Source organism: Dermacentor silvarum, chromosome 6 (assembly GCF_013339745.2).
Source record: "Dermacentor silvarum isolate Dsil-2018 chromosome 6, BIME_Dsil_1.4, whole genome shotgun sequence".
NCBI lineage: Eukaryota > Metazoa > Arthropoda > Arachnida > Ixodida > Ixodidae > Dermacentor > Dermacentor silvarum.
The window spans coordinates 41,597,929-41,623,805 of NC_051159.1; the positions used below are offsets into that span (position 1 = coordinate 41,597,929).

At 46.6% G+C, this 25,877-nt stretch overlaps 2 protein-coding genes across 2 annotated transcripts in view; both read right to left on the reverse strand.

Moving 5' to 3' along the window:
• Nucleotides 1-1,181: 1,181 nt before the first annotated feature.
• LOC125946116 (uncharacterized) lies at nucleotides 1,182-3,462 on the reverse strand. The gene is made up of 2 exons (XM_049668600.1): nucleotides 3,114-3,462; nucleotides 1,182-1,560 (listed from the first exon to the last, which is right to left on the reverse strand). The coding sequence occupies exons 1-2, from the start codon at nucleotides 3,431-3,433 to the stop codon at nucleotides 1,182-1,184; spliced, it is 699 nt and encodes a 232-aa protein (XP_049524557.1). The 5' UTR covers nucleotides 3,434-3,462.
• Nucleotides 3,463-16,819: 13,357 nt separating this feature from the next.
• Nucleotides 16,820-25,877, reverse strand: part of LOC119456627 (alpha-(1,6)-fucosyltransferase) — a 43,029-nt gene continuing 33,971 nt past the window's right edge. The window contains exons 5-7 of the mRNA XM_037718453.1: nucleotides 23,843-23,996; nucleotides 18,541-18,825; nucleotides 16,820-16,834 (exon numbers count right to left, since the gene is read on the reverse strand). Of these exons, the coding sequence (XP_037574381.1) occupies nucleotides 16,820-16,834; nucleotides 18,541-18,825; nucleotides 23,843-23,996 (454 nt within the window). The remainder of the gene's footprint in view (nucleotides 16,835-18,540; nucleotides 18,826-23,842; nucleotides 23,997-25,877) is intronic.

Here is a 25,877-nt window from a genome sequence, read left to right on the forward strand (position 1 = left end):
GTGGTATTGCGAAAAATGTAAAAACTGCGGCTCCATTTTTGTGGCTACAGATGCTATTTGGTTAATGTGAGCCACCACAAATTGCTGCTATCATAAAGGCTGCTTTCAGTGGCTTATCAAGAAAGTGTTGGTGCTTAAGACATGGTATGAGCATACAAAGGTTTGAAGCTGGCACCTTCAGCAGGTTTCGTTATAAAATGTGAACTTGATGTGGAGTCCAGCCGCTTGCATGATTGGTCGGCAGCCACTGTGCACAAGCAGTTTGTGGTGGCGAAGATCTGACCTCCGGAATCATCTGTGTACGGAAAATGCGCGTGAATGTATATAATGGACATGGTGGATGGTACGCAGTCTCTTGATGGCATCCACGTTGCTTTTTAAGCAAACGACAACATATAAATAGTTGTGTTTTCCCTGTATGCCGCTCCGCAAGAGTCTTTCCGTGTCTTGTGCTGTGAAGAGATTTTGCAATCATTTATATATAGACGCGACAGATTTGTAGGCTTCTATGGATAAAGTCAACGTGTATACATTACGACTTCTCTTGGATGTGCTTGGCAACCTTGTGCCCATGGTGCCAGATCCATAGAGTTAGTATAACTAAGTTATACCTACTCTATGGCTGGATCACTGCGGTGGCAGAGTTGCATCTGTGGCACTGCACCTCCGGCTCTGATGGTCTAATTAATGTAGAATGCGACTTATTGTTTGCAGGAAAAATGACTATGACCTATCCTGCTTGTCTGACGGTGTACATACCACAGGCACTTGTACTTTTCCGCCTGTTTTATAATGGAAACAGGCGTGCAACACCAAAACGTATGTTCAATCAACGTCGCAGGGCATCAGCGCTACCACCGCTCTTTCCCGAACACATCGCGGCTAGGCTAACTCTCCACAAGTTGCTAAAGTGGACGGCACTTTCCTGGGGTACATTGTGCATTGGGCTGGTTTTTTGGGGCTGGGTTCTTAGATTAAGCGCTTTATTTGGACTAGTTAGAAAACATTGCTTTTGGTCAATGTTCTTTAAAGAGAAGGAAAAAAAATGCGCGACAACAAGGAGAGCGCAGGAGCTCTGCAAGTCCAGCTGGCGCAACGTCGACTGGCGAGTCTGTCAAGCGAAGACAATATGGCTCGCCTAAAGAGCACAAAGTCCTGTGCGAGGCGATGAAAGCACGTGTTTAACCCTGAAGCCGGTGCATCAGGAAGGTCAGTCTATGGCCACCAAGCTGACTTGCAATGTAAAACGAGTGAAGTTTCGAGGAAAACAGGCACAGTTGACAGTGCCCGACCCTGCCCTGTGTCGTTATGGCGGCCTTGGAGCGAGCCAGGCACCCATCACAGAGGGATGTCCTGAAAACAGTCTGGCGGCCAGGACTCTGTGTCGTCCTCTTCGCTGGCGGCGACCTCCACGAACGCCGAGTGCTCGCCCTCGGCCGCTGCCGGGCTGTGGTAGTCCTCCTTGGCGCCGGTGTCTCACCCGGGATGCGCAGCGCCAGTCGCAGTGCGTGCATCCACGACGCCAGCTTGTGGAAGCGCTGCCGTGCGCGAGCGGACCACCTGCGCGCACGTGCAGTGCGGTCCAACACTAATGTGCGGCTCTCACTTTGCTGGCGCTCTCGCTGCAAGTGCCGATGGAAGCTATTGCACAGCGGAGTATAAAGGTACGAGCGCCACCAACCACAAGCTACCTGCTGCAAAATCGGGCGATTGTGCTCTACACTTATGTGCTCTACACTTAGGTCTACACTTACAGTTCTACACATTACACTACACTTATGCGCTCAACACAGTTTGCCTTAGTTTGCCGATACCATCTAAACAGCACTAATTTGAATTTCTTCACGGGAGATTGTCAAAAATGGAGCTTTTTGCGCAAGTTTGCGATTGTGCAGACGATTGCGCGTCTTACATCTTAGTAGCAGTACTCAAAGGCGCAAGGAAAGAAAAGGGTTTGCAAAAAAAAAAAAAAAAAAAAGGGGGGGGGGGGGTTAACTGCGCCACTGCCGCACCCGACAGTGTGCATCAATAAAACGAATATTTCCACTCTTCTTCTTTTTATTTTAGACTCCGAGTAACGCTGTTTTATTTTTATTAATTAAATATATTGAGACGAATCGTCCGTAAAAACATACTATTAGGAAGATTAATCTCAAAACTAAAAATATAAAATTATTAATAAAATAGCATTTAAAAAGTCACAATTTTTACCGAAAATAATTACTGGAAAATGGGTGCTTTCCTCGAATAGTCTAGGCCTTCAGCAAGTGGACCCCCCACGAAAAAAATTCCTGGCTACGGGCCTGCTATCAACCCTCACCACCCTGCACTCGTGGCTTCCAGCTACTCCTGGGACGTATGCCCCTTCTGCATTATAGGTTGTCCCCAGGAGCACACATCGACCGGCGCTGCTTTGCTTCATGCACCGTTGCTACATGTTTACGACGCCCTACCCGGCCGCCTCCGCCCACCACGCAGCTGTGAATCGCGAGCGCGCGCCCGCAATTTTTCACGCGATTCGACTCCAGATTTCCACAGTCGAAGATGCGCAGGAGTTGCAACATGCTGCATACTCATGCTTATAGTGTTTAGCGCGGCTCTGACGTACACCCTCGATTGCTGGATGTTTCTTCGAGTACTTATACACATGTATTAAACCTCCGCTGTGATGCTTATAGTCCGACCGTAAACAAGTAGCATCTGCTACTGAAAAAAAAAAAAAAAAAATCTGCGCTTGGTTAGACCATCATTCTACTGTCAAAGCTAGGTTGGGCTGGCATGTTGAAACGCTTGCCGAAGCGACTAAAATTTGACATTTTCAATGCGGTTGCATTACACATATTGAGAACTGGGCCGCAGGTGTTGTACCTTGCATAGTTTCTGAAGCGGGCCTATCTCGGAAGCGGCTGAAGCGGGCCTATCTCGGAAGTGGGTTGATCCTGATACTAGTGCCCGATATGTGTGTCCTCAAAAGGGTTTAAGGATCTCGTACTTCTATCGCATTGAAGTCAGTCGAGTGGAGTTAAATACGTCTGCTTTTCTTTTTATTCTTGATTTGTGCGCGGTTAAACTGCGAGGCCCTACCACTCTCTTCACCAACACGATCAACCCACCTTGGCCGAGTCTTCTCCGCCGGCTGCTTCGGCTTGTGCAAACGGCTCAGGAAGCCGATGAGCCTGAACCTCCTGCTCCCACCTGCAGGTGCGCTGGCGTCGGCGTCCGAGGCACCGTTGCGACGCCGTCCCAGGCGCACGGGCGCCTCTTCGGGCCCGCTGTAGATGTTGCGAGGGTCGGTCGGAACCTGGAGTAGTTTCTGGCAGCACTCGACCAGCTCGTCCGTGATGCCGTCGCCAGAGCCGTTGTACTGGAAGCCAGTGACACCGCCAGTTTGGCAAGAGCGGCTCACGTAGCGGTTCGACTCTACCCCCGCCATGTCCACCGGTTCGTTGGGCCCCGTCGGTGCTGGAAATTCTCGGCTTGTGCTACGCGTGCACGAACCGCTTGACCGCCGCACGCATTCGATGCGTCTTTGTCTTTTCCACTGGCTGGGAGCTCGTGTCCCATTCCGCGAAAAAAATAGTGCCCGCTTGTGCTGACAGCGGTGGTAAATGCTAAAAATATATGAACACCGAAAAGGGGCTTCAGTACCGCAGACTGTTATGACTTTGCTTAGTCTTTGTAACTTTGCATGCAAGGCCGCCATATTGCGATGGACCAAAGTTGTTGCTACTGTTGGTGCTGGGGTTGTAGGTGTAGATGTAGATCATTGGGATACACTGGCGCCAGGCCGGTAGCCAGGGGGGAGGGGCCCTAGGGGCCGCCCCTACCCCCCCCCCCCCCCCTCGAAATTTTTACCTTTACCGAAAATGGTTACTGAAAAATAGGTGCTTTCCTCAAGTAGTCAAGGCCTTCAAGCAAGTGGGCCAACCCCCAAAAAATTCCTGGCTACGGTCCTGACTGGCACGTTCGGGGGATTGGCCAAGAACCAGTAGGTCGAAATAAAATGTCCAATAGAGTGCACAATTTTATACTGGCCTAAGTTAGAATCGAAAGATCAGAGATTAAAACCTGCGTGATTTTGTAATTGTGAAAATTTCACCATAACCATAAAATAAAGCATTTCAGATTATATTGGTTCAAAGAAAAGGAGGCTTAAACATTTTGTATTCAGAGTTAAATCTCATGGAACCTAAAAGAAAGTCTTGGAAGGCTAGCGCCAGCCTTCCCGTCGCTGTGCCCAAGTGAAGAATCACCCAAAGATAGGGACATTTGGAACAGTTAAATCTAATCCAAGTAGGCGGACTGGTGTTTCTAGGGTTCGTTTTCTTAGGCTAGTAAATCGTCCGACAAGGTTGTTGCCTAACATCATCGAAGCGTCAATGCCCCCCTCCCTTCTTCCACATCATTTCATCCGCTTTGCGGAGTTAGGGGAAATTTGATGCGCTTAAAAGAAAAGGTAAAATTTTAATCGCCGATAGTTGGGGGAATTTTGATTTACTCCTTCAAACAATTTATTAAAATTGCCGAAAATCTCCAAATATATAAAAAAAAATTGTAGTGACCAGGTTCGTAACTCTGCGACGAAAAGGGATATTACATCTTTATAAACAGCGCACGAAATTAAGTTTAAAGCCAAGAGGCTGTACCTGTTTTAACTTAATTAGCCTTATAAACAGTACGAATATTTGGTGAAAAGAACTTCTAAAAAAATTAAGTAAATCATGTGACAAGTACACGCAACCAGTATAATACGGCATGTAACTCTTGACTTGTAAGTCAATTTTCTACGAACATCAGCCTCAAGAATTCGAGCTTTTCTTCTAAACGCAACAAATGTCAGTTAGGTCCGTTCGGTAGTTGCATTACGAGATCATTTATTTATTTTATTTTCACGTGCGTTTGGATAAAGGACCGCAGCTAAATCTTAGTTGTTTTGCCGAAATCTTGGTGCCACACAGTTGCGGCTACGAAGGTTGGCGCTCACTTTAATTCCTCAAATCAAGCATGCTGTTCCTCGTATAACGTGTCTCGAGCTCTGTCGTTTATTGAGATAGCATTCAAGTTGAATCACACAATTTAGATGGGCTTGATTCTTCGGATTTTTCGAGAAATGCGAAGCGACGTACGCTTGCTTTAAGGACGCCAGAAGTGCTGGAAAGGGAGATATGACGTGCTTTTTTTTTTTTTTTTTTTTTTTTTTTTTGGAAACTGAAAGGAGGCTTGTTTCCATCAGCTAACTGTGATTACACACGTGCCTCGAGAGTTAACCCAGGGTGTTAGACAGAAAAACTCCCTGTTAGGGTTCGGGTTCAACACGCTCCGATTTTGTTCCGGTTCAGTTCCGGCTCGGAGAAATAAAAATGTATAATCATTCGTGAGCCCGTTCGCAACACTGAACGGTTCGCAAACCGGTTCTGCGCAGTGGGTTTTATCCACGGTGTAAGAATAGTCTTCCACCGTGGTTTTATCCATGGCGGTATGCTGCATAGTACTATCGACTTGTGCACATGGCGCATGCACAAGTTTCACCAAGGGGAGGCAGAAATTTACGAATTGTGAAGAGGTTTATTGGCTGTGGACAGAGAGCGGATAACGCAGTGGTCCTCGAAGTACAGATACGGCGGAATTTTCATGTACATATTGAAAGACAGAGGGTTTTTAGAATCCATGTGTCAACGTATAAGGTCTGCGTAGGTTCCTCACTCGTTATTTGACAGCAGCAGAGTCAGTTAATTTTCATTTTTTTTGCTTCAGGTTTTTACTACAGCACTGGTGGTGAGCGCACTCTGGCATGTGATTTATGGCGTCGAAGACAGTGCGAATTCACACTGTATAACATAAATTACGCCTTCAGAGTTCTAGTCTGTAGCAAAGAAAGAAGCCAGCATTTGGCAGTTCGCTCAGTTTGCTGCTTTTTTAGAAGCAGGCAAGGACATTGATGCTTCTGAACTCTGAACAAGGACTGCTTGTGCTGAACTATACGTCGATATTTCTTACGCATTTGCACGAGCTGACGAAGAGCGGACAAATCAGTCTAAAGCGCGCACATGTGCCCCACGAATAATTTTACAACTGTACGAAGATTGTACACTGTGCTTGACTAAGCACCAAACGTGCGTTGAACCATGGCACTTAGCAAAAGCAGATTTCGTGTGCCGTTTATGCAGCCACGGTTACCACTCGCTCAAGGTGACGGCATTAATTAGCCACAGCAGTGTTATGAATACTCTAAGTCATGCAGCAGAAGTTTTTGATATCCCTCCTCAAGGACATCGTCTTTTCCGCTCTCCGTGTTTATCTATGATTTAGTAACAAGTTGACCTAACGGCTGAATTGGGAGGTTATCAGAAATGTTGATTCCGGGGAGCCCCTTGAAATAACTTTTCGGGTGCGGTATACAACTCGCATGGCGGACTTCAGAAGTGCAAGTGTCTCTCTGCCAAGGTGGCCGTATATACTTACCATGACGTACCCATCGTCTGTCCCCATTCTGGCACACAACGCAACTCGTGAGTCGTAAGAATCTGCTAGCAAGGTGCGCCGATTGAAATAGTTTATTCGAACAATCGTACAAATATTGAGCACCCGTTGTAGCCTTATATGCTTTAACCATTTCGTGCCGAGCCGGTCACTATCATTATTTTTTTAGGTTTAGGTTTGGTTTTGGTTCAGGAACGTTCCAAAAATATCGGTTCGGGTTCAGTTCCTACCAACGCTACGGTTCGGATAGGTTCGGGTTCGAATTCGGTTCGACACCCCGGCTTAATCATGAATGATGATGATGCCGATGATTTATTGACATCCCCTTTGAAACTGGGCGGTGAGAAATATATTCACCTAGCGGGCTTAAGTTTATCAGGTATGCGATACATGCTTTTCATTGCAGCATTTTGTATACATTTCCCTAATCTTCTTTCTCTTCGTCAAAACTTCTATATACCTTGTACGGCTACCTATGCCGTACAAATACGGTATATATGCGGTATCAAATAAGTCATCGCCAGCGGCTTCTCTCATTTCCGCCAATTACTATATCAACAAGCGAGCCGCGGAGTTCTGCAATCAGCAGCAATTACCCTTGAGGGATCAAGCCAGGAAGCACGGAGGCTTTTCACGCCGTCGATACTGCATCCGCTGTCAATTCTTCAAGTGACGGGACCAGCTCTCTGACGGTCATGGAATAACGTTACTTGGTCTCGTGACAGCAGTAGAATACAAACCTTCAGACTTGTTCCAAGGTAGATATACCTGGTAGCGAAGCTTCCATAGAAGCCCATACGTTCAAAACATGGCGGTTCATCGGCGGTCCATGAGGCTTAGCGCCATCTGTGTGAGGAGGGAACACTTCCGGCGGAAAAAATAATGTGACGTCATATCCGTTAAAAACAGAAGTGACGTCATTTTGTTCGCAAATGTGCGAAATTTGTTTTCGGAGGCCTGCTATTACAGCTGTATATTCAAATGCCCGCCATACGACTTGATGGGCGTTGCGAGCTTTCAGCGCGGAAAGCGATGCAGGAAAAGGTCAGCCGTACGGGTGTCGAAATCGCATCCCTGCACAGAACACACTTTCGTCGGACGCCAAGCCCGTCGGCCAGCGCTGTCGCACGAAAACACTAGATTAAACAATTATCTGGCAGTCGCAACTTACTGCTTTTGACTACACAGGTTAAGAAACAAGGAGACTACCTGCGTCACCAAATTGTGACGCATGTGAGGGGGGCGTATTATAACAGGTTAACTTACGAGCGCGCCTTTCTGCACACTTCAAGAGCTGCATTGCATTGCAAGTGATAGCGGCGGTGAACGCCCGCCGCTATCGGTGGGTGCTCTTACGGTAGGCGCTGAAAAAAAGGTATTTATTGATAATGATCAAGTAAAATAGAGTTGTTCTTTTTTCGCCATGCGTATATAAAATTGATTAGGAATTGTATTTTCGTTGAATGAATCTAACTGTGTCTGTCTTTATTTATAAAACGCTTTTGTCTTTCCCAATGTTTGTTCCCTCCAAACATAGTCGCGCTTCAATCGCTGCTCCCATAACCACCCTTGCTGATGTAGGGTGACAATTCATTCTGAACCGCTTTTCGCCCGAAGCTTCGCGACCTATGTGAATCGACCTTGCTTGTTCCGTGGTTGGCAGACTACACCACTGCTAATATCAACGTTCCAGAACGCGGCTATCGGTAGTTGGGAACTTTTATAAAGTAATAGTTGTAAAGCCCTTACTTTGTCATTTCGCGAACGATAAAAAAAAAAAAACTACACACTAAGGAAAATTGCAGCCTTACGTGTGTTTTCTCGTGTCTATAACTCACCCCCTTACACCCAAAGGAAAGTGTGTTCAGGCGAATTAATACACCCGTGTGAAGGGTGGTTTTTTGGATTGCACCTTTCACCCCACTGTGTGTTTGCCAAAATGCACACTACGTTTAATTCTTGCAGCGATACCTTTTGCTCACTCAGTACCCTAATCTTTCTGAGGTCGTCCGAAGTAATCTCGGAGTGTTTTCCGAGACGTTTATGAAAAAGCGAAATAAAACAAGAAAGAAAAAGAAATAAACAAGAAAACAAAAATGTCCGACGATTACGATACTCCCTAATGCGAAATTTGAGCGCAGCTGTATTTACCCTTTTCGCGGCGATCCGTGGGCGCTGCCATGTTTGATCACGTGGTGACGCGTCCATTGCTTGCCTCAACTGTCCCCGTTGCCTCCTTGTTTACAATGGAAGTGGATGACGCCGGCGCGGCTTAGAAAACCTCTGTTTTCGGAGATATAGTAGACGGTGACTAGGTGGACGACACGAAGCTTCGATCACAGCTTCAGATACATGTAAAAGCGCTTTCTGAGCTGATTAAGCTATGTCCAAACGGCGCAAGCAGCGTATATGGTGCTTGTTCTAAAAGCGGGGCTAAATATGTATTCCAAGCTATCCAAGCTTTCCGATTACGAATTCAGTCAGGATTAGTGTGTTTTGCTCTTTGTTCTTTATTCGTCAAATATTTTGAAGCAGGGGCTTGTCAGTTTCTGACTCAGTGGAGTTCCTCAGTGCGGCCACTATCTGATTATTTTCTGCCTAATCGCTCGCGGGTGTGCTCAGTTCCGATAGATTTGTTCTTGCTGCGCACAAGGCTTGAAACGTAGCTGTTTTGTACATTGTAATACCTTGTAGCAAATATATATTACAGCGAGTAACTCGCTTACTTTTGTGGACCGTCACGAAACATTCAGCTTCGACCATTCGTGCGCCATAGGTGTAGTCCGTCATTTATTGTGCGTATACAGGCGCATATATTCAAGTGTGCGCCCATTCACTGTCATTTGGGACAGATGTGTATAGATAACGTGCGCGAAACTTACTATGACAGGAAGCGGCGCTACTCCCTTTGTCATTGTTTAACGAGTGGTACTCACTCTTGCCGACGTTCTGGGGATGAAGCCCTTTCTTTGAAGGTTAGCGATACAACGCTAGCGGACGAGCAAATTTCTGTATCCTCGAGGAAAGCCGTACATCACGAAGTGCCGGTAACACGTTCGGAGAGTTCCAGCAGCGGTCCGCGAGCTTCGCCACACAGAGTCATTCTATTCCTTAACATGCCAGTCACTATTTTGCAGCTAACTACTGCACACGTCTTCAATCCACATGATTCAATCTAGCATGATTGGAGCACAGTGTGTTAACAAAAACTCAGTTACATTTCCGACAGCTGATCACAGTAGCAAGGTAGAAGCGGTAGTGGTTTCGTATTCGTGCGCGGTCGCTGAGGAGAGGTATGGCGCGCCGCCGTGAGCGCCATCTTGTTTATCTAAAACAAATTGCTCCGCGAAAGGGTCAATACGTGTTTTCACTTCGCGATATATTGCGGTGAAGAATTTGAGACCGAAATCACCGCACCGACTGGCAGTGCCGTCGGCGCCTTCGCAGAGGGAGGGGCTTACGGCACTGGAAGCACTGGCATCATAAGCGGCATCGGAGCCTGCAGTGGAAGAAGACAACGACGAACGCGCGAGCAGTGGTGCGAACGCGTTCGTGCGGTTACGTCGAGGGACGCCGACGCTCAACCCAGGAACGGGCGCCTAAGAGCGGCGCTCTATGCTGCGCAGCCTGGATTTCGAACTGGGGATCGATAGTTTTCTGAACGGAGATGTTTCGATTCTCTTCACCACTCCACCTTTTTTTTTTAACACGAAAGTGTTTTATGCCGGGGTCCACCAAGACTTCACTGACGTATTTCCGTCACGGAAATACGTCATAGAACATAATACAAAGAAAGAAACCAGAAGAAAAAGTTCCACAAACATGCAAAATTTGGAAATCGAACCCACGACCTCTCGGTCCGCGACGATAGATCGCCGAGCGTTTAACCCATTGCGCCACAAACTTTTTTTTTCTTTATTGCCGGAACTTTCACTTTGTGGACACCAATTTCAACAGTTCTTGCCAAAAAAACTAAATACATAATCATACATATACACATACTTTCACAGTTGCATGCATCCATGTTGTGCGGTCAGCCATATTTTGGCTGCCATGTCATGTCAGGTTTAAAATTCTTTTAAAGTTGCGAGGGGCTCAATCCTCGTCAGCCAATCCGGGGGCATTCCTGATCTTTAATTACATCGATGAACTTGGAAACATCCTCCCGGAAAAGTTGTCGCGCAGGCCTTCGGCCAGGCTCACAATAAAAACCTGCCATTCGAGCCCGCCATAAACAGTGGAGGCCCATTAGCATAATGAGATCCAAAGGCAGTCCGTCCTCATTTTCTACAGTTAAAAATCTAATACCTAATGAATTTAGGGGCAATTCTTTCTGTAGTGTTCTTTGAAGAACATCCCAAAAATAAACCCCTTCCCAACAATGCAAAAAAAAACGTGATCGATTGTTTCCAGTTGCTTACATATAAGGCAGTTTGCTCCCCAAGGTAAAGAAAAACCCTTTTCTTCTAAAAAGGCCCGTACTGGCAAAGTCCCGGTATGTAACTTAAAGAGGATTTTGTACCTGGCTGCACCTGCATTTTTTTAACACGCTTTAAAACGTCATGTCCCTGTCCTCCACTGTTTATGGCTCTATACATGGGGACCGGTATGATCATGTCAAGTGTATCCCTGTATAATTTCTTCCGTGACACCGAAAAAAGGTAATCATTAGAAAAACGTACGGATAGAAAACGGACACTGTCAACTACTTCCCTTAGGTACCCTCGAAGAGAACCAGGCATACTTGAATTGCTTACCACATAAGCCGGCAGATGCTTGCTCAGTCGCAACTGACACATGGTGCGCAGAAAGGGGTCGCGCACGTCTCGAAAGAATGTAAACCTGTTCACTAGCTGTTTAACGAAAAGATGTGACAGGCCTAGGCCCCCGTCTTTTGACTCGCTTAAACAAGTTCATTCGGCTACATCTCTCCCATTCTGATGCCCAAATGAACACAGCAAAAACTGTGGATTTTTTGCACATTTCTACGAGAACAGTATAAAACTTGCATGACGTACCATATCTTGCTTATTAAAAACAAGTTGCATACAGTGGCTTTCGCAAACATTGACAGATGAGTGCCTTTCCAATTAGTTGTTTTTTCCTTGATTCGCTTAGCTTCTTCAAGCCAGTAGTCCTCATTACGACGGTAATGTTCGAGTGGTACGCCCAAGTATTTAGCTGGCGATTTAATCCATCTAATGTTGGCGAATGTTTCCGGTGTTGACTGCCATTCACCATGCCAAAAACCCAGACACTTACTCCAATTTGCTGTGCTCCCTGTTGTGTTTCCAAAATGTTTAACAATGGTGGTTACTTCTGTAATGCTTTCTTTCGACTGTACAGCACACTGCTACATCATCTGCATATGCTAAGAGTTTCACTTCAGCTTCCATAAGTTTGAAGCCCCTTATGCTACTGTTCTGAATGATTGCCAAACAAAAGCTTTCTAGATAAATGGCAAACAAAAGCGGGCTCAGTGGACATCCCTGGCGAACGGAACGCTCTATTTTAATGGGGGCCCCCAATGTCTTATATAATCAGCCGTGTTGAGCAGTTCCGGTACGCCAGAGCTACCCCATCAGTGATGATTGATCCTACATTCACATGTTCACACATGAGTATACGGGGGGTATACTCTCTAAGCAGTCATGTGATGGCGTCGGCAAACTCGGTGCACGTTCCGGCATGTGTAAATGGCTGCGTAAGACGCTGTGGCCACTCCCCCTTACTAGAGAGTACTGCACGTTTCTAACGCGTTTGTGCTAGCGTCCCCTTAAGCGGGAGATCCGATGATTCCCTCCGGAGCTTCGCCCACTCATCATCATTCACCCCGTGGATATGCTGTGATTTTTTTTTTCCGGCGAACGTCCTTGAGTTTATGCAGAAGACATTGCCGTCCATGCGCTTGTAGACACGGGAGCAGCAATATCAGTGATTTCGAATCAGCTTCGTCTTCAACTAAGAAAAGTCACGACGCCATATTCTGCTGTTTCATTACGCACAGCAAGCGCGGCGCCGATTGAACCCTTAGGAAAGTGTACCGTGCGTGTTCATAAGCGGCAGATTATACCGTGTTGAGTTCGCTATTCTGCCCCGCTGCTCCCATGCCATGATTTTAGGATGGGACTTCTGTCATCTCATAGTGCCGTTATAGATTGTGCCCGTGCTGAACTCGCTCTGTCGCCATTCGGCCCCAACGTTTTTGAAGATACTGATGACGCTTCCGGTCGTGTGCTCGTCACCGCCGACACCGACATTCCTCCATACTCTGCCGCACTTGTGCCCGTATCCTGCGTTGGGTTTTCCGACTCCACAGTTCTTTTCACGCCGTCTAAACTTGTTGCTCGCCGTCATCCCTTCTTGCTTCCTTTTGCCCTTCTTGCCATTCGACAAGGTTCCAGCGCACTTTATGTATCGAACCTGTTTCCTTGCACTGCTAGACTGCTACACGATGAGTGTCTTGGTTATGCTGATGCAATCAAGCCAAGCTTCCTTTATGATGTGCCTGACGACCCGGATTCTCCTCAGGTTGACGCTATGGCCCTTCAAGTTTCTCCTCCGACGCCGCCATGTGACCCAACATTCTCCCGATGTATTGATCCCAACCTCACTCCAAATCAGCACGCCCAGATCACCAATCTCCTTGACCGCTTTCGCACTTCATTCGACCTCCAACCATCTCGCTTAGGTCGCACTTCCACTGTTGTCTATCACATCGACACCGGCCACTATGCGCCTTTACGCCAGAGGCCGTATCGTGTATCCGCCACGGAGCGTGACGTCATCGCTGAGCACGTTGGAGACATACTCCAACGCGGTGTCATACAACCTTCGCAAGGTCCCTGGGCTTCTCCTGTAGTGCTTGTCAAAAAGAAAGATGACACAATTCGCTTTTGCGTGGACTACAGGCGCCTCAATAAGATCACCCGCAAGGACGTTTATCCACTACCTCGCATTCACGACGCGCTAGACTGCCTCCAAGGAGCCGAATTCTTCTCATCTTTAGACTTGCGATCCTTTAGACTTGCCTGTGGCTGAGTCAGACCGCCCAAAAACGGCCTTCATCACACCCGACGGTTTATTTGAATTCACCGTGATGTCATTTGGCCTGTGTAATACGCCTGCCACATTTGAAAGAATGATGGGCAACATCTTGCGCGGCCTCAAATGGCAGATATGCCTGTGTTACCTGGACGACATCGTTGTCTTTTCACCGGACTTTCCTTCCCACTTACTTCGACTTGAACGCGTCCTCAAATGCGTAGCCGATGCTGGCCTCCAGCTTAACTTGAAGAAGTGTCGCTTCGCCACCCGGCAGCTGGTCATCCTCGGCCATGTCGTGTCGAAAGAAGGGGCCGTATTCTGAAACGTTCGCCTAGGCGAAATTTCTTTTTTCGCTTCCAGGCGTGCGCCGATTGGCTGTTTTAGCAAAATTGGATGAGCTGATTGGGTGGTTGAGCCCGACGTCATTCAATTTGCTCAACCAGCCAATCAGCGCGCATGCTGATTTCGCCTAGGCGAAATTTCGCCTAGGCGAACGTTTCAGAATACGGCCCAAGGTGTACTCCCTGATCCGGCGAAACTACAAGCTGTTGCCCAGTTTCCGCGACCAAAGACCTTGAAAGACCTGCGCAGCTTCATTGGGTTAGCGTCATACTTCCGCCGTTTCATCCGCAATTTCGCCACCATAATAGCACCTTTGACGCAGCTTCTTGGTGGTGACCACAACTTGTCGACCTGGTCACCAGATTGCGATGCGGCATTCACGAAGCTGCGTCATCTCTTGACGTCTCCCCCAATCCTGCGCCATTTCGACCCAAGCGCTCCAACAGAAATCCACACGGATGCCAGTGGCGTCGGCCTTGGTGCCGTTCTTGCTCAGAGAAAGGTTGGCTTCGATGAGTACGTCGTCGCCTTCGCCAGTCGTGCACTCACTAAACCTGAATTGAACTATTCAGTAACTGAAAAAGAGTGCCTGGCTATAATTTGGGCCATAACCAAATTCCGCCCGTATCTCTATGGCCGCCCATTTGACGTGATTACTGATCACCATTCGCTGTGCTGGCTGTCGTCTTTAAAAGAACCATCCGGTCGTCTTGCTCGATGGGCGCTTCGACTGCAGGAGTACGACATTCGAGTGCTGTACCGTTCTGGCCGAAAACACTCGGATGCGGATGCCTTGTCTCGTTCGCCACTAACAGACGAGGTTACCTCCCCGAAGGCCCCATTGTCCGAGTCTTCCATTGCTGCCACGGATATCCTTCTGGAGCAGAAGAAAGACCCTTGGATTGTGTCAATGCTCAGCTTCTTGTCCACCGCATCGACAACCACTACCAATCGCGCCTTACGTCGCCAAGCCCATCACTTCTCCATTCGCGACGGGCTCTTATACCGTCGTAACTACCTCCCGGATGGCCACAAATGGTTGCTTGTCATCCCTCGACATCTACGCTCGGATATTTGTGCAGCGTTACACGACGATCCCCAGTGCGCACATGCAGGTGTACTAAAGACATACGCGCGTCTACGCCTTCGTTACTACTGGCGAGGGATGTACCGATTCATCCGTCATTATGTCCGCTCCTGTCTCGTTTGCCAACGCCGCAAAGATCCCCCTCGTCGATCAACCGCTCCATTGCAGCCTTTGCCTTGCCCAGCACGTGCTTTTGATCGAGTAGGCATCGACATTTATAGACCTTTGCCAACCACATCAGACGGCAACCGCTGGGTAATCGTGGCCATCGACCATCTTACGCGCTATGCGGAAACTTCCCCTTTGTCCAGCGCTTCTGCACGTGACGTCGCCTTTTTTCTCCTGCGCCACATCATCCTTCGCCACGGAGCTCCCAGGGAATTACTCAGTGACAGAGGCCGCGTCTTCCTCTCCGACGTCATCGAGGCTCTCCTCAAAGAATGCCGCATTATTCATCGCACCACTACTACATACCATCCGCAGACCAATGGCATGACCGAGCGCTTTAATCGAACTCTTGGCGACATGCTGGCCATGTACGTTGCCTCCGACCAAACCAAATGGGACCATGTTCTACCATTTCTGACTTACGCTTATAATACCGCCACGCAGACGACCACGGGATTTTCGCCCTTCTTTCTCCTGTACGGACGCGAACCTTTTTCCACAATGGACACTATCCTTCCGTATCGCCCTGACAACACAGAAACCACTACCTTGTCCGAAGCTGCTGCACACGCTGAAGAGTGTCGCAAGCTATGCCGTATATTTACGTCAGAAGACCAGCAACGTCAGAAGCACCATCGAGAAACTTCACATGCTCCTGCATCCTATGCTCCTGGCTCGCTAGTGTGGCTTTGGGTTCCAGCCCCTACCCCTGGACTGTCACCGAAACTTGCGTCGAAGTACCAGGGCCCCTACCGCGTGATCGAGCAAACGTCTCCAGTCAACTAAATCGTGGAACCGCTCGAGCTATCTTTGGATCATCGCCGTCGAGGACGCGACATTGTGCATGTCCAGCGTCTCAAGCCGTACTATGATCCGCCTGTATTGTCCTACCCCTAGGTCGCTGGGACGGCTTCTTTTTCGCGGTGAAGATAACTGTACTGTGAAATAAGGAGCAGTGGGGATGTGTCTGTGAGAGAGAACGACGAGAGAGATAAGCCTTGTGTCATGCTCGATCGGCTGTGCTACTTCTCGCTGCTTTATCGTGCTAGTCGCGAACGCTGACTTCCCCAAGTGCTTCGTAACAAAATAAATAAATAATAAATAAATAAATAAATAAATAAATAAATAAATAAATAAATAAATAAATAAATAAATAAATAAATAAATAAATAAAGTACTGAAGAGATTGCGCAACAGTGTGCGAAAGAAACGGCCTGATTCGTGCAATTCGGGGGACTTGTTTTTCCACCACGACACTGCACCAGCTAACACAGCCACCACCAGTGCGCCAGTTTTCGGCAAGAAATAACAAGATTTCCTTGCCCCACGCCCCTTACTCACCTGACCTCGCTCCGTGCGACTTTTATGTTTCCTCGAATGAAGAACATGAAAGGACTGCGATTTGGGTACGTAGAAAAGGTGGAAAAACGAGAAAGGAGCTATCAGCGATCAAAATAGACGAGTTTGAGAAATGTTTCGAACAATGGCATCGCAGATTGGACAAATGTATTAAGTGTAATGAAGATTACTTTGAAGGTGATTAGGTTGTTTTGTAATAAATAAATAAATAAATAAATAAATAAATAAATAAATAAATAAATAAATAAATAAATAAATAAATAGCGTTTAAAAAGAATTCCGGTTACTTTTGGGTCGTACTATTGTGTTATCTCGTACACTGTATTTAACAGCAATTCAGGACAGCCCAGACTGCAGTATAAAAAAGCACAAAAAGTTAAGAAAAATTACACCATCTTCCCGTGGGGGAACCCTGAGTAGTATGCGAAGCAGCGATGGGGTCGACTCAAGTTCCCATTAGTTTTCAGATCGGCGTGTCGCCGCTGCCGTTTCGTGGCAGCGGCTGAGCCCTCTTCTCCGCGGCGTGGTCCACGACGCTGACACTGGCGGTGACGCTGGCGCTCTCCGTGGCACTCATCGCGGCGTTGCGGGAGGAGAATGAGAGGACGAATTGAATGATGATGAGTGGGCGAAGCACCGGGGGATCATTCGGGCAAAACGCCGGAAGCATTTTCCGGAAGCCGGAAGCTGGCTTCCGGAACCGGAAGTGGAACCGGAACCGGAAGTGGACGCCGCACGGCGAAGGGAATGAGTGACATAGCCCCGAGCATAAGATGCATCGCATCTAAAATTGCTGGCTCTTCCGTAATCTAGAGTAGATGTAAGCATGAAATGGCTGCCATATGGCGTCTTTTGCTGCCTGCGGTGCCGCCGCCTTCAACCGCGTTTCTTCTTGTAACAGTCCAACGCGCTCAACGTCTGTCGTCACTTTTCTCTTTGTCGCATCCAAGTGGTCGGCTGCAAATGTGCGGCCTTAGGTCCCCTGTATCGGCTTTTTGAATGTTGCTATTGGAAATAACAAATAAAGCTTCAGCCTCACTAGAAGCTACAGCTTAAATGATATTGTGAAGAAACATTAGGAAGAACTCGGAAGCAATATTTACTGTAACTTGTTTGGAGAGTAACTAGCATATGTAATGCGGTCTTGTACAAAGGGTTGTGGACCAGGGACGCCATTTTAAATGTTTTGATTGGTTGCCCGGATGATATTGTTTTATTGTCGAAACTTGCAGGCGTGTTCTCATTTTGAGTGCCCGGATAACGGCTCTGGCTTTTCGCTCAAGGTCACTTGAAGGTTGCCGACAACGGGAGCTAAAAGCACGCATGCCTAAAAAACTATTTCAGCATAATCATGCGACACTGTAAAGCTATTTTCGGACAGTAGGTAACATATAAAACGATTATTATTTACATATGTAAAACAGCACTACAGAGTGTACTTAACGCAACTTTATGACGGCGTATACATATGTGAAAGTGCATGTGTGTTTACAGTAAATAGCATAACACAAACCTAATCTGCATAGCTTAAAAAGCACATATCACATACCTGCGAAACTGGAAGGCTAAAAATAATTACCAGCCTTTAAACACTGGGTAACCAGCCGGTTTCTTTGTAGGCACCGCAATAAATATTTGGATGAGCGGTTTGGATTCAGCATCTTTCACAAAGATAGTGTAGCTCTTTAAGGGTCACTGGCGCTTCTCCTGCAATGTGCTTTTCTATGACGGCTTTCTAGCTGTGCATTTCATGCTTTCATCAACAATATTTATTATTTTCAAATGTCGGGATACATCTCAAAATGGTAATTGGCAAATAGTCCTAATAATGAACCGCCGCAACACAATAGAAATGTATTCTTGAAATCTTCGTCAAGGTGTGTTCTTTCGCCTTCAGAGAAAATGCGGATGAGCTTCTGCTGAATATTGGCTTGTATTTACAGGAGAGAAGCTTTAGAATAGAAGATGTCCTTTTTAGTGTCGTTGAAAGCAACGTAGCATGCTACTGAGTATGTCTGTAGAGTCTTGAATCGCGGAAACACCCTCATTCTCTTTGCCTTCTTGGATCCCTCAGGGAGAATTGCGCTGAAGCCGTCCGCGTACTTCTTTTCCTTAGCCTCGTGCAGTGCTACTAGATCGTGCATTTTTTCTAAAAGAACACCAGGGCGCGTCCAGTTGATTTCGTTGGCGGTGACCACGCTGTTCTCGTAGAGTGTTCGGCGAGGCGGAAAAGACACAAAGGCGTAAAAGTACTCAACGTCGATTGACACCGCCTTGCGCGTGGCGTCGAAACCAGCTTTGGCGTGCCTTGCTTGCATCAATTGATATGCGACACGGCAGAACTGCGTAAAAAAAAGAAAAAAAAGCGACAGCCTTTATCAGGTGGCCATCTCAACAAAACTTTATATCGTTCAATATAACTACTAATGCACCCGCCAGCGTATATTAGCATTTAATTTATTTCTGAGAGAAGTCACGTCAAGTTTTCAAAAAAGCAGCAAGAATTATTCATTACGATACCTTGTCACGTGACACGTCCTCCCACTTGCTAACCATTGCCTTCCTACCACGTTGTGATTTTTTACAATGTGAACGAGTCACAAAACATCACGAGCTGACGGTGTAGCTAGCCCATCAACTTTTGACATTCGACATATCGATGGAATAGCGCGTGAAAAACAATGTCCACAAGAACCATTCTAATCCTCTCTTGACGTTCGTTTTTGTACTGTTTGTTGCGTTTTATGGAGCGTTAATTCAGTATCACACATAGCAATTCATTTTTACCAGCTAGGCTCAGAGTTCAACACTTCATTCGAAGAATATACGTAGCATTCAGGCGAACAGCCAGCTGGCGGCAAATGAATCGTCATTCTAAATTTCCAGAAAATGCAAATTTCTGATGCCTTTCTGAATGCTTTCAAAATGAAAATGGTGTTCTCAAAATAGATTGGAATTGTTAATGACAAGTCGCAATTGGCCTCGTGTTCGGTGGAAATCTCGCTATAGCGCCAGTTTAACTTTCTAATGCTAAAAGGCTCTTTCTCCAGCTGCATTAGGATGTAAAGGCTCGCGTCTTAATTGGCCGGATGTGTTTATTTTTATCGAAGTACCCGAAAGGCCCCTGTGGACTTCACACAGGGGCGCAAGGGCGTTTTGATAAACCAATGATAGCTACAGCACATGCGCTCAAACAGTTAATGTATGGTAAATTGAATACAAGAACAAACAAAGCCGACAAAATCACCAACCCTTATCCTGTCGTAAAAATGGGGGTAAGCGAATCTTATAGTGTATCTGACCTTCGTGGTGATTTTCTTTCTTTCTCTCTCTCTTTCTCTCTTTCGACCTTTCTTTCTCACTCTTCCTTGCTCGCTCTCTTTATTTCTTTCTTCTTTCTTTCTATATCTCTTCTTTCCTTTCTCTTTCTTTCTGTCAGACCTTTGTGTTGTGTTGATTTTATTTCTTTCTCTCTTTTTTTTCTCTCGCCTTTTTCTCTTTCTCTCTGTCTTTCTTTGTCTGACCTTCGTGGTGATTTTCTATAATTCTCTATCTCTTTCTCTCGGTCTTTCTTTCTCTTTATTTCTTTCTCTCTCTCTCTTTCTCTCTTTGTTTTGTCCCTCGCATGTGCCATTGAGCTTGGACCCTTTCTGCACTATCGCCAGGATCGGCCCGCTTTTCAACAGTGACACCACCGCCGCCACTTGTGTGCCTATAAAGCTTCGCTTAAAAATACAAGAGAAGTACAGCCACACAGCGAAACCTCGAAGACCCATATCGCGATTAAAATGTGTGTTACGGCGGGTACTCCTGCAAGAGGACACGCCGTGGTAGCTCAATGACTATAGACCGTTTTATCGATGGCGCCGCCATTTTGCGATCATAGCGCCATCTATCATCCGGCGCCATGCTGGCACGTGGAAGCGCGCCGGAGGGTGCACAACGAACCTGCTGTTGACGATGAGTGGCAAGTTTTTGTGTTTGCGTGAGAAGTCGCAACAAGTTTTAGCGATTGGGGAAATTCTTAGAGTTTCATTACTAAGGTTTGAGCTTCGATATAGCCGCAATCACGAGTGGCGACGGGCCTAGAGCTCTCCCACAGCTCTGCCAGCGTTCGAAATAGGAGGCCAGTTAATTAAGTCTGGACATTGTAACACACGTTTAACGTCTCATTAAAGCGAACGCATGATATGTCGCATTACGCGAAAATTCCTCGTAGTCGGCGTGACCGAAAGATCGAAACCAAATATGGCCGACGGCGCAAAGAGTATAAACACGTAAAAATGCGGGGATTGACGTCACATTTCTGAGGGAGGTTCCTGAAAACAAAGAAAATTTGGTACATTCGGTCTCGGTGGGAATCAAACCCGGGCCTCCAAGGTGCGCGATGAGCTCGCTTCCCCGACGACCCGGTTACTCCACAGTTGTGGCTTACTAAAGGTGCGCCAGTGCGTGAGTGATTGCACACGTCAAGTCTCAGCCATGTGACTGACTCAAAGGGTGGCCTGGTGCTTGCGTCCGTGGGCACGTGGCGGTGCACACAATGGGGAGGAGGTGCGGGTACGACTTGAGTGCATAAAGTGAACGCGTTCCATACGTTCCGGGGTAAAAAACGGCATAATGCTTTCGCATTCCGACACGTAAGCAGTCTTGAGTGTCCCTGCCGAATTTTTATTGCCAGGTCCAGCCTCGACAATTATTAATGTATCACTCAGGTGACAACTATCAGAGGTGTCTCCGTGTGGCATGCGGTGTGCCGCATCAGCTAAGCTCAGAGGAAGCAGGTTTTGCTAGCTTTCGGGTGCTAAAATTTTCGTGGTACGATTTTATAAGCATTGTTTATCTGGCAACCGGGCATCAAGCTTTACAAAATGAAGAACTGTAAAGAAACTCGACTGAAAGGGCCGTTAACATGGAGCACTCATTGATATGACCTGATGACAGTGGTCACGAATATGCCGCGATCATCCAGACGTACGTGAGGCGCTGAAAGATTAGGCTCACTCTTAGGTCTTGAGTAGTGCCTGTGCAAGGGCACCTCGCCGATTTGAGAGAGATGAAAAACGAACAACGACTCTCTGCAACAGCAGCTTTATTTTCTAATTTAATACAGCGCGCGATGAGTAGCGTTAGACAGACAGCTTGCCGGCGAGATTCGGAAGCATGGGGGAGCCCTTGTCAATAGGGGCGGCCGGCACACGGTAGGCATGACTTTGTTTACAGAACGAAAGAGAACACACTATAGTGACAAATACGGACGCCAGCAAATGATGTGAAAGACGATTGTTGCTTAGCGCTCACACTCGTTCTGCTAGGCTGTTGATGGGACCGCTTTCTTGTCGCTTGATCACTGGGATAAATCATGCATAGACCTAAAAAAGTCGCAGTTTCGCCCGAAAGGTGAAGCATCGATTGTAATACCAAATCAGTAGACAGCTATGAAGTAGGGATATTAGTTACAGCGACCGTATGAACTTGCAAACATTCGCTTCCTATTTAAATTAACAAGCACTGTGTCACGCGCGCAGAGCTAAACGTGAATACATCTCGCTCGATGACAGCGGAAACACGCTGTACGCTGGAGGGAGGAAGCGTGGCGGCAGCAGTGAGCGAATTGACCTTCGTGCTGTCTCTCGCTTCAACGCGAACTAAACGCCCAAAATCACAGTGCATACGAAGCTACCGGCACTCGGCATGACGTACTTTGTCCACGTCGCAGATCACTTTCCCGATACGGCGCCCGCGTGCCCACGCGATAAACAGCAGCCGCCGGAGTAGAACCCCTTCCCCTTCCTCACCTCCACCGTGCATCGCGCGCCACAGAAGACAGCGCGCTTCCGCCCTGAACTTCCGCCCTAACGTGCGCGAGATTGAGCCGCGATCATCGGCAGACCCTCGCAAGCTTTCACCCGCAAATACAGCGTACGGCACTCTCACCGAAGTTCTATTCACCGAGCGGTGCATATGTTACATTTTCGTGTGCTTTAGACTCGTCATGATGTGCAGTTGAAACTTTTGCGTTACATTTTAATTGAGTTAAAGAGCGGCAAACTTGCCACATCAGTTTTATTTTATAATTTAACACTTTTCAATAACTTTTGTAAAAAAATTATCCTAAATAAAAATCTGCTACCTACGGTTGCGTAGGTAGCAGCGTGTTTCCTTTATGTTAATCTCCTCAAGATTGATGCAGTGGACGCCAAGCATTACGATTGCTCGACTCCTGTGCATTTAGGCAGGAGCTCTTGAGGTAAAGTTGCTTCTCGGTTTTGTCTTGGAAGCAGGGGTTCTTAAGGTAAAGCTCCTGCTTCTCGCTTTTGTCATAGAAACAGGTATTTAAAACATTTTTTTTCGTTAGGGAATCTGTTCTCCATATTGCTTTCCCACTCAAGTCCACTATGCGTCAGGCGACCTACTTGAATCATGGGTTAAGCAAGGCGTTTGCAGGCTGTTGATTTTTCCTATTGTAATAATTATGGTATATTTCATAAGCATGCCGTAAGTATTGTGATATTTTTATGATATTTTACTATGCTCATTATAATCCACACAACATGGCCTGCCCAGCTCCATTTTATCTCCTTATGTCAGCTGCAATATCGGTTAACCCCGTTCGCTCTCTGATGTCTCTTTTAACGCTACGCCTAACATTTTTTGTTCTGTCGCTCTTTGCACACTCACTCACTCAACTTGTTCTCAAGCTTCTTCGTTAACCTCCAAGTTGATGCCCCATACGTTAATACCTTTAGAATGTTAGTATCGGTAGAATGTACACGTAAGCGCAAACTGGAATCAGGTAGTGCAAGACATGAGTATTTAGAGATTGGTAGGAGTGGGCATCCTCCTGCAGTGGACATAAAAGCAGATGATGATGATACTGATGATCATAATTACCTCGTGCTTCGTAGATCAACGGATATGTGACACACAGTTTCCTGCTTTGGAAATGCAGTGTGACGTAATCAGCTACCGTTCCCAGTGCAACATTAACGGCCCCACGAGCTGAACCGCACCCAGCCTGAAACTTTGCCGAATTTTTTTGACTAAGTGTAATCTTATGAAAAACGACGCAACCTTTAATACCTAGAAAAATGGACATGCTCCGTTTGCTTTGTTTTGGTTTTTCATTCTTAGACGTTTTTCAGAACGATTGAAATGCGTGCCTTCAAGGTCGAGCGTCTCTGACAAACTCCAAGTTCTGCTCTACTTTAAGTAATTTACCAATTATAGCAATCATTTCGAAAATACAAGAAACATCAGTTATATTGTTAGGTACTAATAAATTGTTTTGAAGTCTGTTCCCCGCCCAAATAAATTTTTATTAAGTCGCAGAATGAATGACGCAAGTAGTGATCTCACCCCAGAAGAAAAAGCGCAAACGAGGCGGTCCGACTCGGCCAATAGATTAACATCGATGATGACGTTTTCCAGGGCGCTGATTCCGTATCTGGTATCCAACCACGAAGCCTCAGTCGATGCATGCTTGTTTGCAATGATGACAAAACTTGGAAACCTGCAGTCACCAAATGTATTTACACTCACTTTATCGTTTTTAATCATGCTGTTTTCGACGCACTGGGATGCCCCAGTTTTCAAATTGGCACCGTAAGCATACGTGAGCTAATCGCAGTTTACTTCATAACGGGTGAAGCAAAACAAATCAAGCCAAGCCCCGAAATTGCTACGGGAGCACTATGTTGACTTCGAGAAACAGATATTTCACCCAAGGTTTCTTTGTAAATCAAGCTTCTGCAACTTTAACGTTCACGTAAAATGTAAAACATTCAGCAATTGAAACAAGCCAAGAACAGCGGGACGGTATGCAAACGCGCCCTTTGTCTAAACCTCAACTATTCTTGCACACCAATACCGTTTATTCAGAAGGGCATGGTTTCATATGAAACTTATCTGCAGAATGTTTTTAGCACCTAATAACAATGTGGGCACTTGGACTATGTTTCCACGTCGTGGCAATCTTCGAACCATTCTCGATCTGCGGTTCTTCTGCGCTGTGAAATGACATGACAACACCGTCCTCGTTCTCCCTTGCCCGTGGCGAAATGACGAGCTTTATGGCGGATGACATTTCAGACATCAAATTTCGGCATGAAGACTTTTGGTCAGCCCAGCGTCTGAATTCCGTGGCAGCAATTGCACAGCTCACTCACCACACAATCTTGGCCGATAAAAATAAAATTCTTTAAAGGGTTAGAATTCAAGCTTGGTAATCGGAGTACAAATCCTCAACAGATGGAAAAGAGGGCGGAAAGTGATACAGGTTCCCACATTCTAGGGAGATAAAAAGATCCTGAACCAGAAATTAACCGTAACGTGTATGCAGGCGTTGTCGAACTGGTGGGATTCATTTTCTTGCAAAACACAAGTTAAACAGACAAACATTGTACGAGTAAAAAACCAATTGCAAAAGCTGAGTTAAGGTATGATTGAAATGCATCGATGGAAAATGAATGTAATGGCTGAGTAGAAGTGTTTTCAAAAGCTTTAGACAGAAAAAAGCCAGCAAGTAAAAATTAACCATATCGGGCACGAGAGGTTAAAATTTAAAAAATGGAATATTGCCGCAAGAGGAAAACCGAGAGAAGGCCACTGGCAGGGAACGATACTAGTATTGATGCGGTAACAAACCAACATAGTTCACGTCGTCTTCTGTATCAAACCAGTGTGAAATTGCATGACGGCCGCTATGATGATTGTGTTTATGGTTAAACATGTAAAATCCGCATAGAACTGCTATAACGCACAAAATGCATTATAGTCATGCTAAAACACAATTGAGCGAAGTTGCCAGTAGGAGACGCTGAGAAGAAAAAAATATGCAAATAGGCAAGCAAGTATCAGCAACACGAGGCTGGCAGAACCGCTATGTCATTATATGTAGCACGAATTCACCCGAACTACGGCCACGATTTCGGACACAGGCTTACGGCGGGAGCACAGTCTGTAGTTTGCATCGCTTTGGCGCTGCGCAACTAGGTGTGGGCTAAAGTTGTGGCTTAGGCGCTTTTCGGAGCGGCCTCGTCCTCGTATGGGGCTCCACAACCAGACGTCATCATCAGGGCTGTACTATACTTATCTGTGGTGAAGGTTGTAACCTGTCGGCAATATAGGTTTTCTGACACTGAATACGCAGTCATGCAAGCTGACTAGCTTCTTTTGACCATTCGGTGAAGGAGTCTGCATCAGGGAGAGCAGTTGTGCATGTATCAGATAGAATTGCGTCCAACGTGCTGGTAACTTCGCCTCCATACAGTAAGCGAAAATGGCTGAATCCCGTGGCTTCCTGGAGTGAAAGTTATTGTATGGAAGCACATTATCACAGTTCTTGCGGTCACCGGTCGACGCAGATGGATAGCATTTAAGCAATTGTCGGATT

What these genes read in the sequence shown, in the direction of transcription:
- LOC125946116 (XM_049668600.1), bottom strand. Translation starts at nt 3,433, where the DNA reads ATGGCGGGGGTAGAGTCGAACCGCTACGTGAGCCGCTCTTGCCAAACT. An exon ending in GCGGAGAAGACTCGGCCAAG is followed by an intron (nt 1,561 to 3,113) that starts GTGGGTTGATCG and finishes ACGTGCGCGCAG; the next exon opens with GTGGTCCGCTCGCGCACGGC.